Here is a 13,717-nt window from a genome sequence, read left to right on the forward strand (position 1 = left end):
TAATGCCATCTTAACTGGCTGTATAATACATCCTTTACTACAGCCCTACTAATATCCAACTTGAAGAATGTATTTTCTGTACTAGAAATATTTAGCTAGCTAGCTGCCCATTGTTAGCTGGTTGGATGGGCAGCTAAGCAGGTTGGTATTGCATTGCTAGCCAGCATTGAAGATCGACAAACAAAGCAAAAAAATTATGCAGGCTAGATAACACTGCTTTCAACCTTACCTAGAAGGGTTATGATACGAATGTCTCATTCAAAAATAGTTAGCCAACTAGCAGTCTTTGGGTTGCTTGAATGTCGACACATTCAAAATGCTCAACAGCTAGTAGCAACTTGATCCAGTCCTAGCCTCCAGAAATACACTGCAGTGGAGAATAAGCAAAGCAAAAACTCGATAATGTTCTTGGTCTCTCCCCGGCTAAAAAAAAATCTTAGTCAACTGAAAGTAGTCAGTTTGACCGCAGTGCGTTTAGAGTTCAGCGTATCAAAGAGAGGATCTCTCCAAACAACATATTTGGTTTATCGTGATTCAACAAGTAGTCTTGGTTGACTGCAACTGTTATTTTCTGCTCGTCTTAAGCCACGCTCACTTGTTCGGCTTTTTCAAAAATAAATAGGTTTTAACCTTTATTTAACTAGGCAAGTCAGTTAAGAACAAATTCTTATTTACAATGATGGCCTACCCAGGCCAAACCCTAACACGGACAACGCTGGGCCAAATGTGCTGTGACAGCCTGGAATCGAACCAGGGTCTGTAGTGACTCCTCTAGCACTGAGATGCAGTGCCTTAGACCGCTGCACCACTCTGGAAAAAAGAGCTTGGGAGCTCTGCTGAGCTTGTCTGATGCTTTAAGCACTGCTATTCAAAATTAAGACAAATTACTAGAGGGCACCAGAGATCAATAGGCTAATCAGAAGATAAAAACCTGTTCCTGACCCTGCTAGTCTTTGCAGATTCTGCCATTAAGTCCCTGAAGTTGCTGGTAATAGGCCACACCATGGGTCAGCAACCTTTTCAATATGGAGAGCCACGTTATCGTACCATTTCAACTGATCTGCGTGCCAGGTATGATTTTCATATGCACATTTGTGGCACAATTTAAAATGTATAATAAAGTCTTCATATCTCAAAATCAATGTCATGATAATCAAAATGATATCTAAATAAAAATGATACAAATCTAAAAGTAGCTTCTATTGCAAATATGTAAAAATTTCCTAAATAAAGCAAACAGAAGCCCACAGGTAGAAAATATCCTGAAAAAAATGAATATCCTATAAAATCACAAAGGCTATTTGCAAAACTGTATAAAAAAAAATAATAATTCTGGTCCCTCAAGGGTATCCTGTCCCAGTGAGCTCCAGACAGACATACACTGCTGTAAGGTATTTTGTGCAGGGGATAAGAAGTAATCAAGGTAGGCCTATTTTATGATGTTTCCGTTTGATCAGAGCATGCCATATTTCCCCCCTTTCATGCTGAGTGGTTGAAAGATTACAAGAGAGCTTGAAAGATTACAATGATGAACTATTATCATTCTAAATGGATGTAAAAACAGAGACTTTGTTTACCTGCCGTTCGAGGTGAAGACAAATTAACTTTGAAAAGCTCCAGTGATGGCGAGTTAAGGCAAATCAGAAAGAGTATTAGATCCCCAAATGGGCACATTTATAGGCCTACATTTGTGCGCAGGCCAGGTAGACTAGTCCTACTTCTATATGCGTAATCAGGTGTCCTTACTCACGATTGACAGGAGCGCTCCAAACAAAAGACAAAGAATTAATTTGACAACTCTTAAATGGAAATAAATAAACCAAAACTTAGTGTAGCCTAGGTTGTGCGCTCTGCAAACAACGGGTCCACTCCTACAATAACAACGGTAAGACTATAGAAAACACAAGGTTTTCTAGAAATATTTAAGCAATTTAATGCGGCACTAAAATGAATGCATTTCAATGAGAAATTCCTTTTTCTTTACCCTTTGTGGGTGTAGCCGAATCTGTTGCTAGCGTAGTAATTGTCCATAATTTTCTACATGGAGGATTTTAAACTCATTTCCTGAATTGACAAAACATTTCAACTGAATTCGCCCCTAAGAGTATCCAAGAAGCATTGGGTCGGGTGCCAAATAGGAGACTTTACTCCCAAGCTCATTTGGAGCCTATCAGTCCTGAAAGTTTGCTTTGCTGTGCTTTTTACGCCCTCTGACCTTGAGTGCGTACATACAGTGGGAAACTGATCTTGTGCCTTCAACTCCACTGCGCTCTCCACTCAATCAACAGGAAAACAAACTCAGCTCAATATAGCCTTTGGCAGACGGTGCTTCACCACAGCATGTTAATCGTGTGCTTACAAACCACTCCCCTGCCTACAGACATTAGATAATATCAAACATTACTTCAGGTTCTAACATTTCACTAATAAGGATATACAATAATAAAAAATACAAAAAAGTATTTAAATCGATCTAGTTATCACATGACACAATATAGGAAAATGTTTCACTCAATAAAAACTGATAGAGATTCACAAGACAGGCAAAAACAGTTATGTAGAGGGGATAATTCATACTGGTGCACCAACTGTCTCAGGACTGTCCAATGTCCATCTAAGCTGCCAGGGATGGCGATGGAAAGGAGAGCCTAATCCAACACCAGGAGGAGAGCTCACCAAGCAGAGAAATCCCCTGGCCTGATGGACAGCTGGTTTAGGCTGTGGTAATCTGAACAGACACACATTCAGCAGGTTTAAAGGGCAGGACACCTCAATGCATCTGCTGCAAGCATCCAGTCACAAGATAGACCTGTACCCCATAGTGGGGCCTAGGTCTATCTTGTGATCGGATTCTTACTGGACATAGGCATAGGCCTACCCAGGGGCTCCAAGAAGCCAAGTTATTCTAGCGCCCGCCTTTTTCTGTTTAGAGAACCTCTGGGGTTAGCCCGGTTCATTTAATTCTGCTGCGAACACATCGGTTTCTGGCCTTTTGGACGTCCTGTCCTAGGCTCATCTGACCAGATTTGGTTATGCTTGGCCCGTTTGCGTCACAAAACAATCCTCTAGCAACAACAATCTCACATGGCAGGAGGCTGTGCACTCGAGTGACTTTATTTTCCTTTCCTGACATTCCCTCAAATGCTAAGGTACCATTAAAAGCTTGCCTGCAGATAAAACTCATTAACTATCTGTCTGACATAGAAGTAATTGAAGAGAGAGGAGATGACATTCAGTAACGTAGCAGGCAGCTAAACATTCTGGTATTCATTTTAAAACAATTAAAAAAAGATTAGGCCTAAATGTAATACAGTAGTTTGTAGAATCTAAGTCAATAGCACCAGCGTGGACATGGCCTAGTTATAGCTCTCCATCATCAGAGCATCACTGCTGCTGACCTTCGGATCCCACATATTTGCAGTACTTCACAATCTCAAGCTGGTGTTAGCTTTATTGAGGTGGGCCATTTTCATTCAGCTTGGCATTGATTAAGCCGAATAAAATGGAATTGCAGAGGACAACAATGCATTTTAATCACAATATTATTGTTGGATGAGGGAGACAGACTTGTTGCTTTTGCATTGCAAACTATTCTTAGAGATCATTCCATCATATTTCAGGCATCCACCATGCAATAAATAAGCTTGGTGTTTTTCTTTAGAGGCCATGTCAGAAGTTAATCAGACGTATAAAGAAAATAGCCAAATTAAAAACTCAATCACACATAGAAAAAAAAAAAGTGTCAACCCAGAACAAGAAAAGCATAAAATTAGCATGCAACTGTGGCACTGTTGATGGTGACCACTGAATATGCTTTAGCTAGTTAAATAACATGCATTGCTAGATGAAGAACAGGCAGCACCTTTGTGTGTGAATTTTATATACTTTTTAAAAATTCGGCTAATCAAAAAAAAATAAACAGGTGTGGATTGTTCTCCATCCATCCTCTCCTGATTCAGACTATACCAATTTCATGGCATCCTTGGTTCAATAGCTACTGACGAGAGAAAACCGAATATCCAATATAAAACAACCTTGAAAGTACCTACCAGCTCTCTAAAAAGTCGGGTAAACAATACTACTATGTTTTATAACGTATAACTAGCTTTATTCCTGTGGCTGTGTGTGTCTAAAATTTCAAGCAGCTAAAGGACAAACCTCACAGACAACCGTCATTCTATTCAACGTTCTGGTTTGAAAAGGAAAGAACATTTACACGGTTTTGTAGCTATTCATTTCAGGCTGTTTACATAACAATGTGTGTATTACAGTCTGATTAAGACTTGCCAATTCACTGTAACGTTTACTAAATTGCAATAGAAAAATAAACTATTGAATAAGCATTTGTGAGAAAACGAAAATGCTAATTGTGGTCATGTCTAACATTCGTATTAGCTAACACGAAACCGAAATTAAACCAATCTCTGGCAGGATTGACCGTGGAAAGCTAGCTAGCTTTCTGGTTAGCATATACTAAATTGTAGCAGGCTAACTGGCAGAAACTGCTTTTCACCTAGTTAACGTTAGCTAGCATCAAATTCTTGGCAATGGGTTAAATTAAAACAAATGAACATCGCTAGTAGGCGTTTTAGCACATTCATACCCATCAGCCTGCGGACGTGACTCCAGAATAATGCAATTATTTAGTCAAACAAAAACACCTGAACAAATAATTAGGAAATGTTAGCATGCTAACAATGTTAGCTAAACTGGCGAGCAAATGTTGTGAACCTACCAGATTAAATCCAACAGGAACGGAGAGCGATGACCATCAATTACCGTTTTGAGTTTTTAAATTGAGGTCTTACCGGACGACAAATTTTATCAAAATGAAACAGATAGTAGCAAAACAAACAATTGGTAACATAGCTAGCTATTTGAAAACAATTCGGTTCCCGTTTGTTGAAATTCAGATACCGTTTGTAGTTCGTTGCTATAACGTCTCAGCTCACACCCACAAGAGATGAAGCTGCCAAATTTTGTCCCCGCCTCTCCCATTGCTCGGGGTTGTATTAATTGGGCACCAAACTTAATCAAACATACTAAAACAGGGAGGGACTTTATGGAATTGTCCAATAAAAATAGCTTATTTTCGTGTTCCGTCGAAAAATGTTTGAAACGTTTTTCTACGTTGTGTTCTAATGAATACCACCAGTAAAGCAAGCGGAAAACTTCCTCATCCATCCACATCGCATCTCACATCTCTAGAAGCAAGAATGTCAGATACAGTAGCAGTTTATGATATAGCATATTATATAATCGCTAGCTACATGTTGCCATTACATATTATGAAGAGACAGTCACAGTGCAGACAGCTAGATGTTTCATTAGAAATGTTTTCAAGGTAAAATTACATAAATTCAAGTGGTTTACAAACAACCTTCCATGTGAATAAATACTCAAGTATCACCTTGTCTATACAATCGCAGCAGTTCACAAATCATGTTGATTAAATTAAAACATGGCTTGAAAAGAATGATTAAAACATACATAGCATGAACATGTTGGCTACTGCTCATTCCCCTTTTTGGCTAAATTATTTGACTTTTCAGACTGTTCCAACCTGAATATCGTGGATAAATTTATTCAAAATTATTTAAAATGTTCAAACAACGATGACTTTATCTGATACGATGCATCTTGGATTTGAAATTTGGGACTGTCCATAATGATCGAAAAGAAAGAGTTTGTGCGCCATCTACTGGGAGAAATACTACAGATTGTTTTTGCTGTTGTGGCTCTTGCTCGATAACAAGGATGTGATGTGATAGCTAGAACGAGCTGTGGCTCAAAGCAGACAACTAAACGTTTTTAGTCAGACATTCGCGTTTGCCGTATAGAGTTCAAATATCTAGCCAATACATCTTCAATTGAATAACACTGCGTGTAAGGTGCTTGTCAGAACTGCAACGATTTTACACTTTCGTAAGTATAAACTAGTAGTAGTCATTGCTCTTGCTCGAGAGAACAAATTCTGGATGATTCGATACGTCATCGTCTCACTGGCTTGTTCTCTGGAGAGCTTTCATTGGCTATTGCTGATCGCCGTTCTCAAATCTTGCTGTTGCATATCTCACACTACAAGAGCATCGCTGATTTTGTGCGGGAAAAAATCAAGCATGCTTGAAAATATCGGGATGTCTGTGACTGCTCAAAAGACGGGATCAAAAGCTCTCAGATGGCGTCTCTTTGAGCCGCTCACATTAAACGATCGACGATGACGGCCGAGCGTCCCGAGTAGGAAACAACATGTGTATTTTGTGTCTGATCTCAAAAACATGTCTGGGACTGTTAAATCGGGGACAAAATCGGGTAGTGTACAGCAGCTTTTAGACAACCATCATCTTTCTATGACAAAATATATTCTTCATCAGTGTCTCTATCAGAGGTAAACGGCCAAACGTGTTTAATTTTTGTTGTTGTTTTTGTTTTATTGGTGGCCACAGTGTTACATGTAGTGTTTGTGATGCAGACATTTCTGCATTTCTCAAATCAAAATCAAATCACATTTTATTGGTCCATACATATGTTTAGCAGATGTTATTGCAGGTGCAGTGAAATGCTTGTGTTTCTAGCTCCAACAGTGCAGTAATATCTCACAATACACACAAATGTAAAAGTAAAAACATGGAATTAAGAAATATTAAGATGAGCAATGTTGGAGTATGGAGTATATATATATATATATATATACAGTACCAGTCAAAAGTTTGGGACAATCCTACTCATTCCATAGTTTTTCTTTATTTTGACTATTTTCTACGTTGTAGAATAATAGTGAAGACATCAAAACTATGAAATAACACATGGAATCATGTAGTAACCAAAAAAACAGCTTCACCTGGAATGCTTTTCCAACAGTCTTGAAGGAGTTCCCACATATGCTGAGCATTTGTTGGCTGCTTTACCATCACTCTGCGTTACAACTCGTCCCAAACCATCTCAATTTTGTTGAGGTCGGGGATTGTGGAGGCCAGGTCAGCTGATGCAGCACGCCATCACTCTCCTTGTTGGTCAAATGGCCATTGCATAGCCTGGAGGTGTGTTTGGTCATTGTCCTGTTGAAAAACAATTGATAGTCCAACTAAGCACAAACCAGATGGGATGGCATATTGCTGCAGAATGCTGTGGTAGCCATGGTGGTTAAGTGTGCTTTGAATTCTAAATGAATCACAGACAGTGTCACCAGAAAAGCACCATCACACCTCCATGCTTCACAGTGGGAACCACACATGCGGAGATCATCTGTTCACCTACTCTGCATCTCACAAAGACACAGCGGTTGGAACCAAAAATCTCAAATTTGGACTCAAAGGACAGATTTTCACCGGTCTAATGTCTATTGCTTGTGTTTCTTGGCCCAAGCAAGTCTTTTCTTATTATTGGTGTCTTTAGTAGTGGTTTCTTTGCAGCAATTCGACCATGAATGACCCAAACTGCTACAGACCTATATCTATCCTACCCTGCCTTTCTAAGGTCTTCGAATATATATAAATAAATATCTTGATTTAGTAATTAAGATAAAATATCAAGGAAACAATGAAAGGGCTGTTTTCAGACAGTTTATTTTATTGCTGTGCTTGTTGATTCACACTCCTTGGAATATTTTGAATGTGTGCTTGGTGAGTCAGTCCAAACACAGATACGTAACATTTGTTACCGAATGAACATTTAAATAGCAAAACAGTAACACAATAAATTACACTAGAAAGTCTTAGAAGAATTCTCACAAAAAGAATACAACATTTGTATGTATATATTAAACAAGAGGAATGCACATTCTTTGAAGAAAATGTATATTGAGCATTCTGTTTGGTGAAATAAAAAGTCAACTGTCATTGTAGCAACGTATATCAATAGCTTACAAAACAGTCACACCTTTTCAAAGGTCATCATTCAAAAAGTGTTGGATAATATCATGCTCTATAATTAAACACTTATGAAACAATTTCATGATTGAATGTCTTGATTCTTATGAGGGTTACAATGAGATATTTCTTAAAAATGTTTATTTTCCATAGGTAATGATGAAGACTTTTTTCTAAAATTAAACATGTTGATGAACTCTAGTCTTCGTAGAATTACACCATAAGAAAACATCAGGACAAGGATACAAATGAGAGTAAATGGGAAACGTATAATACCATTGCTGTTTACAATTGTTCATATCAGGTACAGAAAATATATGTCTTACAAGATCTAAATGAACAGGTTGACTTTATATACTGCTCATAATAAACTACAACTTAATGATTGCATATGGGAATGGCATGGCACCAATGAAATCTAAAATGACTACACATTGACCTGGGTGTGTTTTTCTTGTGTCCAATTTCTCTTCTTTGAATGGACTCAAATTTACAAAATTATTGACATACATTTGGGTGCTTGGTCTGAGTAATTCATAATTCCCTTCATCACATTCCCTACACATGTATACAGTATGCTGTGTTTAACACTTCTGGAAGCACACCAAGATACAGAAGTACCAGTATACAATAACAAGAATACCATGACCCCTTTATGTTACAAGACATCAACCTACAATAGACCTTGGAACAAACAGATGGTTCAAGGGCAAACATCTCCTATCCAAAAAACAACATGGGCCAGATTCATCAAGGACCTTTCTCACAGCATTTCCTCCATGATCCTATTCCACTGGTAAACAGCCTTGAACGTTGGCATTGGAGAAATACTACCATTATTACAGTTGAAATGACTTAAGTGAGTAACAATAATTAGCCTGATGGCCAACTAAAACGGCACCAGCAAACTAGAAATCTCTTATATGCGTGATAAATCTCATTCCAAGACGAAGTACTGATTGCTCGGAGATTATGTCTTGTACTTCATAAAAACAGTCTTATTAATGGCGTTTTTTTCCACTTCTTCCCCTTTGTGCACATAATCCATGGTTTAAGCTTCATACACCCTGCTAAGAGAGAAGGGAACATGTTGTTAAATACAGCCAAATATACAGTACATGATTACTTAGCTATATAGATTCCTATAACCATACTTTCCATAGCGGGAGAAGCTACACGGACACACCTGGTGCCCAAATTGATGACGCATATCGCATTGTGAGAGTCGACGAATGGATTCGGTTGAGTCTGTTCAGTCAAATGTGTGTGTAAGATGTATGTAATATATATATATATATATATATATATATATATATATATATATATATATATATATATATATATATATATATATATATAATATATGTAATATATGTGTGTGTAATATATAAATACATTTTAAAAATGTTTTTTAAGTAGCTAGACATTAATGCCATAGTTTTGTGTGAAAATCACTACAATAAATGTGCCTTAGCTGTCACCCTTGCCTCTAGTACAAACTGTTCAGTCTATCCATATTACCGCTTCATCTTATTCTTTGTATTTCTATGGCAGATTCGCAGCTACAATTTATGGAAAACACTTGGAGATAATAGATGGCGAAGTGCAAGATAGTGGTTTTCCCAACCCATCTGTGGTGAAGTTTTCCCTAAATGCTTATGACAAATTCAGCTCCAGAACCAGCCATAGCCTAGCCAGCTTACTAATATTTTGAATATGCTGTAGCAACAGAGATCATTAGCTAGGTAGATAAGGTTAGCATGTTAGCTAGCTACACTGACAGCTGTCAGTTACTTATTGTTCTTCCTCCACTCAATGTGGAAATCACCACAACGTTCCCACCCCCAATTCGTGAATATGTATTAACAGCCTGTATCATTCGTCGGAGGTAGAACCTAAACAAGAATTTCAGCTATAGGATAGAAATTACATCGAAATACAGACGGTAATTGCCCTCTAGTGGGGGCCATTCAAATCATGGAGTGGGATGACCTCTCACCTATGCTTATCCTTCCAGATCCGGAACCACTTGACCAGGTTTTTGGTACTCTGCAGTTTAGGGTGCAGACAGTACTCCTGACCTTTGAAGCGCGCCACGTTCTCCATGGTGACACTGACGAACAAAAGGAAAGAGTGTAAGAGAAACCAGCTAATCCACATTACTGCATGAACAGGCTTTAAAAACAGCACTGGGTATACATGATCTCGGAGCCTGGCTAGATGAACCCATTGACATTCAGAGCAGCAGTTGGAGAGACCGTCTGTATGGCATTTTTGAGCCAGCCGTGACATGTGCTGTGTGTTGTGCTCAGAGCTCTGCAGGGGCTTCTCAAATCAATCTCTTATAGTTTGTCTGCTTCTTAATTAATTATTCACCTGCCCAGCCAACAGAGGCCTTGGATAATTTCTAACTCTTGGTTGGAGTTGGAGGCACTGCTGTGACAGTGGAGGTGGCCCCGCAGAATGTTAAATTCTGAGACGTGAGCCATGCCAGCCAACAGAGAGAAGGGGCACTGTTTCCGGAGCCTGCTGAGTCTCATTTTTCACTTAGGTCAGTGGCCAGCAGCCACTATTTTATGCAAATAGACCAGCTTTAACTGTTTGGTGTTCAACTAAAATGTATCACATTGGCCCCAGGATATAAGATCAGTTTAGTGGTCCAAGGAGCCAACAAATCTGTTGGATGGACCCTAAGGCCTTTTGATAAAATCAAGAACAATGTAATGTAATCCATGACAGCGGGACAAAAAAACATTTGAATTCATGGTTTGGGAACACATCTATGCAATACCTCAAGTGAACTACAGATGGCGAAAGAGTATGTGATTTTTTTTTTTTTTTTTTTTTTACAAAAGTAAGCACCCACTTCCACTGAAAATGACTAAAACGTGAGATCAGCATCTACTTTGGACAGGGAAAGCAACAGTATTCAACTCCATTTTGAACCCCCAAAAAGAGTTAGAAAGTCACTCATATCTGAAGAGGTAAAGTCCATATTGGATGCCTATTGATTTCTCCACCGGAGCAGCATCTGCTGTCAAACTGGGAAAGCTGTTCTGACTGTGGCATCTGGTGGAAATCACACATTTCCTGGTTGCAAAAATTCTACACAGTTCGCTCAATTTCAGTTTGTGTGAGACAACAAGCACTGAATAGTGTAGGGAATCATTGTACCATCTAAATCTCAGTGAAATATATGTTTAATAACAATAAATATAGTTTTTACAGCTGTTTGAAGCAGGTGGACAAAAAAACCTCAACTTTCATTTTGGTCTACCGGCTTCTAACAGATGTAAAAACAGTATGTTTTTGTTATCGGAAGTTATATTTCACAGTGATTTAGATGGTACAATGATTCCCTACACTATTCGGTGCTTGTTTTCTCACATAAACTGGAGCAAAAAGTGTAGAATTTTTGCAACCATGAAATGACAGTGATTTCCACTAGACAACAGCCGTAAAGTCCATCGGGAGAAATCAATAGGCAAATATCACAGCCAATCACAACACTGGCAGGTAAGTAATACTGTGAAACACTATCATGCCACTATTAGTACTAGATATACACTATTCAAATTCCCAAAAATACTAAGTGTTACACCTTTAAGCTAATAGGTTCTAAAAATATCAGTTCAGATTCCATATAAATATATGAATAGGTCAATCAGCTGCTTTGTTATAGTATGAGATTAGAAAATTAGAGTGAATATTTATTAAAAAGTTTGTGCATTTGGTAAACAAACTGAATAGCACAAGGAGTGACTGACATCTGAGACAAGAGGACAAAAAGAGAAAGCAGGATAGACATGATTCACAGAAATGACTCACAATATCATCTTCTCTTGGCAGAAAGGATGTTTGGGTTTGATCTCCAGCTTTTGCACATCCTTGTAGCGAATCTTTGGCCCTTTTCTTGTGCACCTGCACTTGTAGGCTGTAAAAAAAATATATAAAACAGACATTAAAATTACAATAAAATTGAGGTCAAATGAACACGTTGGTCTGAACGTTTAACCATCAGTAGATCTATATTTTCTAATGAGAATAACGGATCAGTTATGACTTTCGACTTCACACAGTGTCAGGCGTAGTTCTTAACCTGTATGAAAAACGAACAAAGAGAACGAGAACGATTGAATAGGACTGTAATTGTAAAACATTCAACTTTATTATTGTCTCCACTGTAAATCAAGGCTTGTGGATTCACACCGCCACTGGGACTGTTTAACACGCATGCAGGTGGTCAGGTGAACCGCTGTAGCAGGCTCATGCTTACTTTGAAACGTGTGACCCACATCTTCAATGCTCCCTCATCAAAAGTCTCCAATTCCTCAACACCGGGCATTACAATTCTCATCAACCACGCGAACCAGACAAATCAGATAAAGAGCAACGCATAAAATGCTAACAACCATCATTAATTTGGTGAAATGTAAAACCTTTAAAATGATAACATTTATACAACGTCGCCTGGCTTCAGACTGTGGCTGAGTGGTTAACGCAATAAAAACGAACAAAGCGACAATTGTACAAAACAAAAACAGTAATATAACTGTTATGAACAACAATAGCCTATACGGTTGCCAAAACGGAGTAGATTTGGAGATTACAGGAGCATACATTACAGGAGCAATTCGGCTGCACGTTTTTTTTTGTTGACTCATTACCATTAGATTAACATGTTTAAAGGCTGAACACATACTATTTCCGATAAGTTTCAATAGGGTCTGGCTCCTTCACATAAGTTTTACATTGCTCAAATATAAATATATATTTACCTTCTGTGTGGAGGGAATATAAGGCAATAACTAACAAAAGCAACGCTGCTGTTGTACAACGATGCATCTCGTCTGCTGCTAAGGAACCTCAAATTCGGACCTCCCGGCAGGTTACCCCAACGAAACCTCACTCAATCGACAAGATCTTGGTATTCGCCCTTTAATTTGAGGAGATGACAAGAGAAACAATGTTTGATTTCTATTCTTCCGAATACTCTTGAGTTTTCACCAACTCCGTAGGTCCAGAGAGCTCAGATCAGAAACGTCATTCGGACTTCACGCTGCTTGCCGTCTTTCCCAATATGTTGTTGAGCAGCAGCTTTTAAAAACCCTCTCTGTCCCATCTCATTACCATGCACAGCGAGCCAACGAATCAAACACTTGTACAAGAGAAGTGGGATACATAAAAGAGAGGGTAATATAAGGGGAAGAACCCTAAAGGATTGGAAAGTTTAGATACCAGTTGATTAGAGTTACTATGCTGATTATCAAAGTTGCCTGGGACAGATCGCAATTTACTCAAATATTCTAACAATGTAAGATCATTTGTGCATAGCCCAGACATTGTCTCTGATTTTCAAACATTTATATTCAGGCTATTCAGATTAATTGAATCTCCTGACTTCAGACCCTAGACATGGCATGATTGTGGGAAAACGTCGTATAATCACAGTGGTGGTGAAATAAATATTACATTGGCACCATCTCCGGACTTTCTGGCAACTTAGGCACTTCAGAGGTATTGTTTAAGTTCTTGAGAATCAGACACTGACACATCTGGAAGTAATATGATTGATGGAGGGGGACCTTTAAATAGAAATGGATGGGAATACATTTGTACTCAATTAATTGTCACCATTCTGTTTTCTTCCACAAGGTAAAACAATAGAGCGCTGTTGTATTTGAGAATCTATCAAAAACAAAATTATTGTTTTCAAAAGAGGATTTTAAAGTCAACTCACTGAAGCCATGGTTCTTATAAAGTCCTAATGAAAAGTGACAGACTGTAGACGTGTTGGCAGATTGTGTCTTGGTTGTAATTATTATTATTATTGTTATTATTTTTTATAT

The 13,717-nt window shown here is 38.3% G+C and overlaps 2 protein-coding genes across 10 annotated transcripts in view; both read right to left on the minus strand.

Moving 5' to 3' along the window:
• LOC110488572 (protein FAM13B) overlaps positions 1–5,009 on the minus strand; it is a 77,647-nt gene extending 72,638 nt beyond the window's left edge. For 3 of the 8 annotated variants that reach the window (XM_090198169.1, XM_090198166.1, XM_036942703.2), the window contains exon 1: positions 4,736–4,963. The gene's annotated coding sequence lies outside the window, so the exon portion shown is untranslated. Of the gene's footprint in view, positions 1–4,735 lie in introns of all 8 variants that reach the window. The other 5 variants (XM_021560838.3, XM_021560836.3, XM_021560839.3 and 2 more) reach the window with 4 other exon arrangements.
• A 2,540-nt stretch (positions 5,010–7,549) lies between these two features.
• On the minus strand, positions 7,550–13,021 carry LOC110488575 (C-X-C motif chemokine 14). 2 transcript variants are annotated; one of them, XM_021560841.3, is made up of 4 exons: positions 12,647–13,021; positions 11,697–11,802; positions 9,868–9,981; positions 7,550–8,938 (listed from the first exon to the last, which is right to left on the minus strand). In XM_021560841.3, exons 1-4 carry the CDS (start codon positions 12,711–12,713, stop codon positions 8,920–8,922), a joined length of 306 nt encoding a protein of 101 aa, XP_021416516.1. In that variant the 5' UTR covers positions 12,714–13,021; the 3' UTR covers positions 7,550–8,919. The 2 variants fall into 2 exon arrangements, with proteins under 2 accessions (XP_021416516.1, XP_021416517.1); XM_021560842.3 differs by having other exon boundaries at positions 7,550–8,935; positions 12,647–12,983.
• Positions 13,022–13,717: the final 696 nt, after the last annotated feature.

The sequence above is a fragment of the Oncorhynchus mykiss genome, chromosome 14 (genome assembly GCF_057628025.1).
Source record: "Oncorhynchus mykiss isolate SJ-2025 chromosome 14, ASM5762802v1, whole genome shotgun sequence".
Classification (NCBI taxonomy): domain Eukaryota; kingdom Metazoa; phylum Chordata; class Actinopteri; order Salmoniformes; family Salmonidae; genus Oncorhynchus; species Oncorhynchus mykiss.

Bases quoted from the DNA above. Each gene is read 5' to 3' on its own strand.
- LOC110488575 (XM_021560841.3), bottom strand. From the start codon at position 12,713: ATGCATCGTTGTACAACAGCAGCGTTGCTTTTGTTAGTTATTGCCTTA. The intron at 11,803-12,646 runs GTAAATATATAT...TTTTTTTTACAG, and splicing joins ATATTCCCTCCACACAGAAG to CCTACAAGTGCAGGTGCACA. The intron at 9,982-11,696 runs GTGAGTCATTTC...TTTGTTCGTCAG, and splicing joins TGCCAAGAGAAGATGATATT to TGTCACCATGGAGAACGTGG.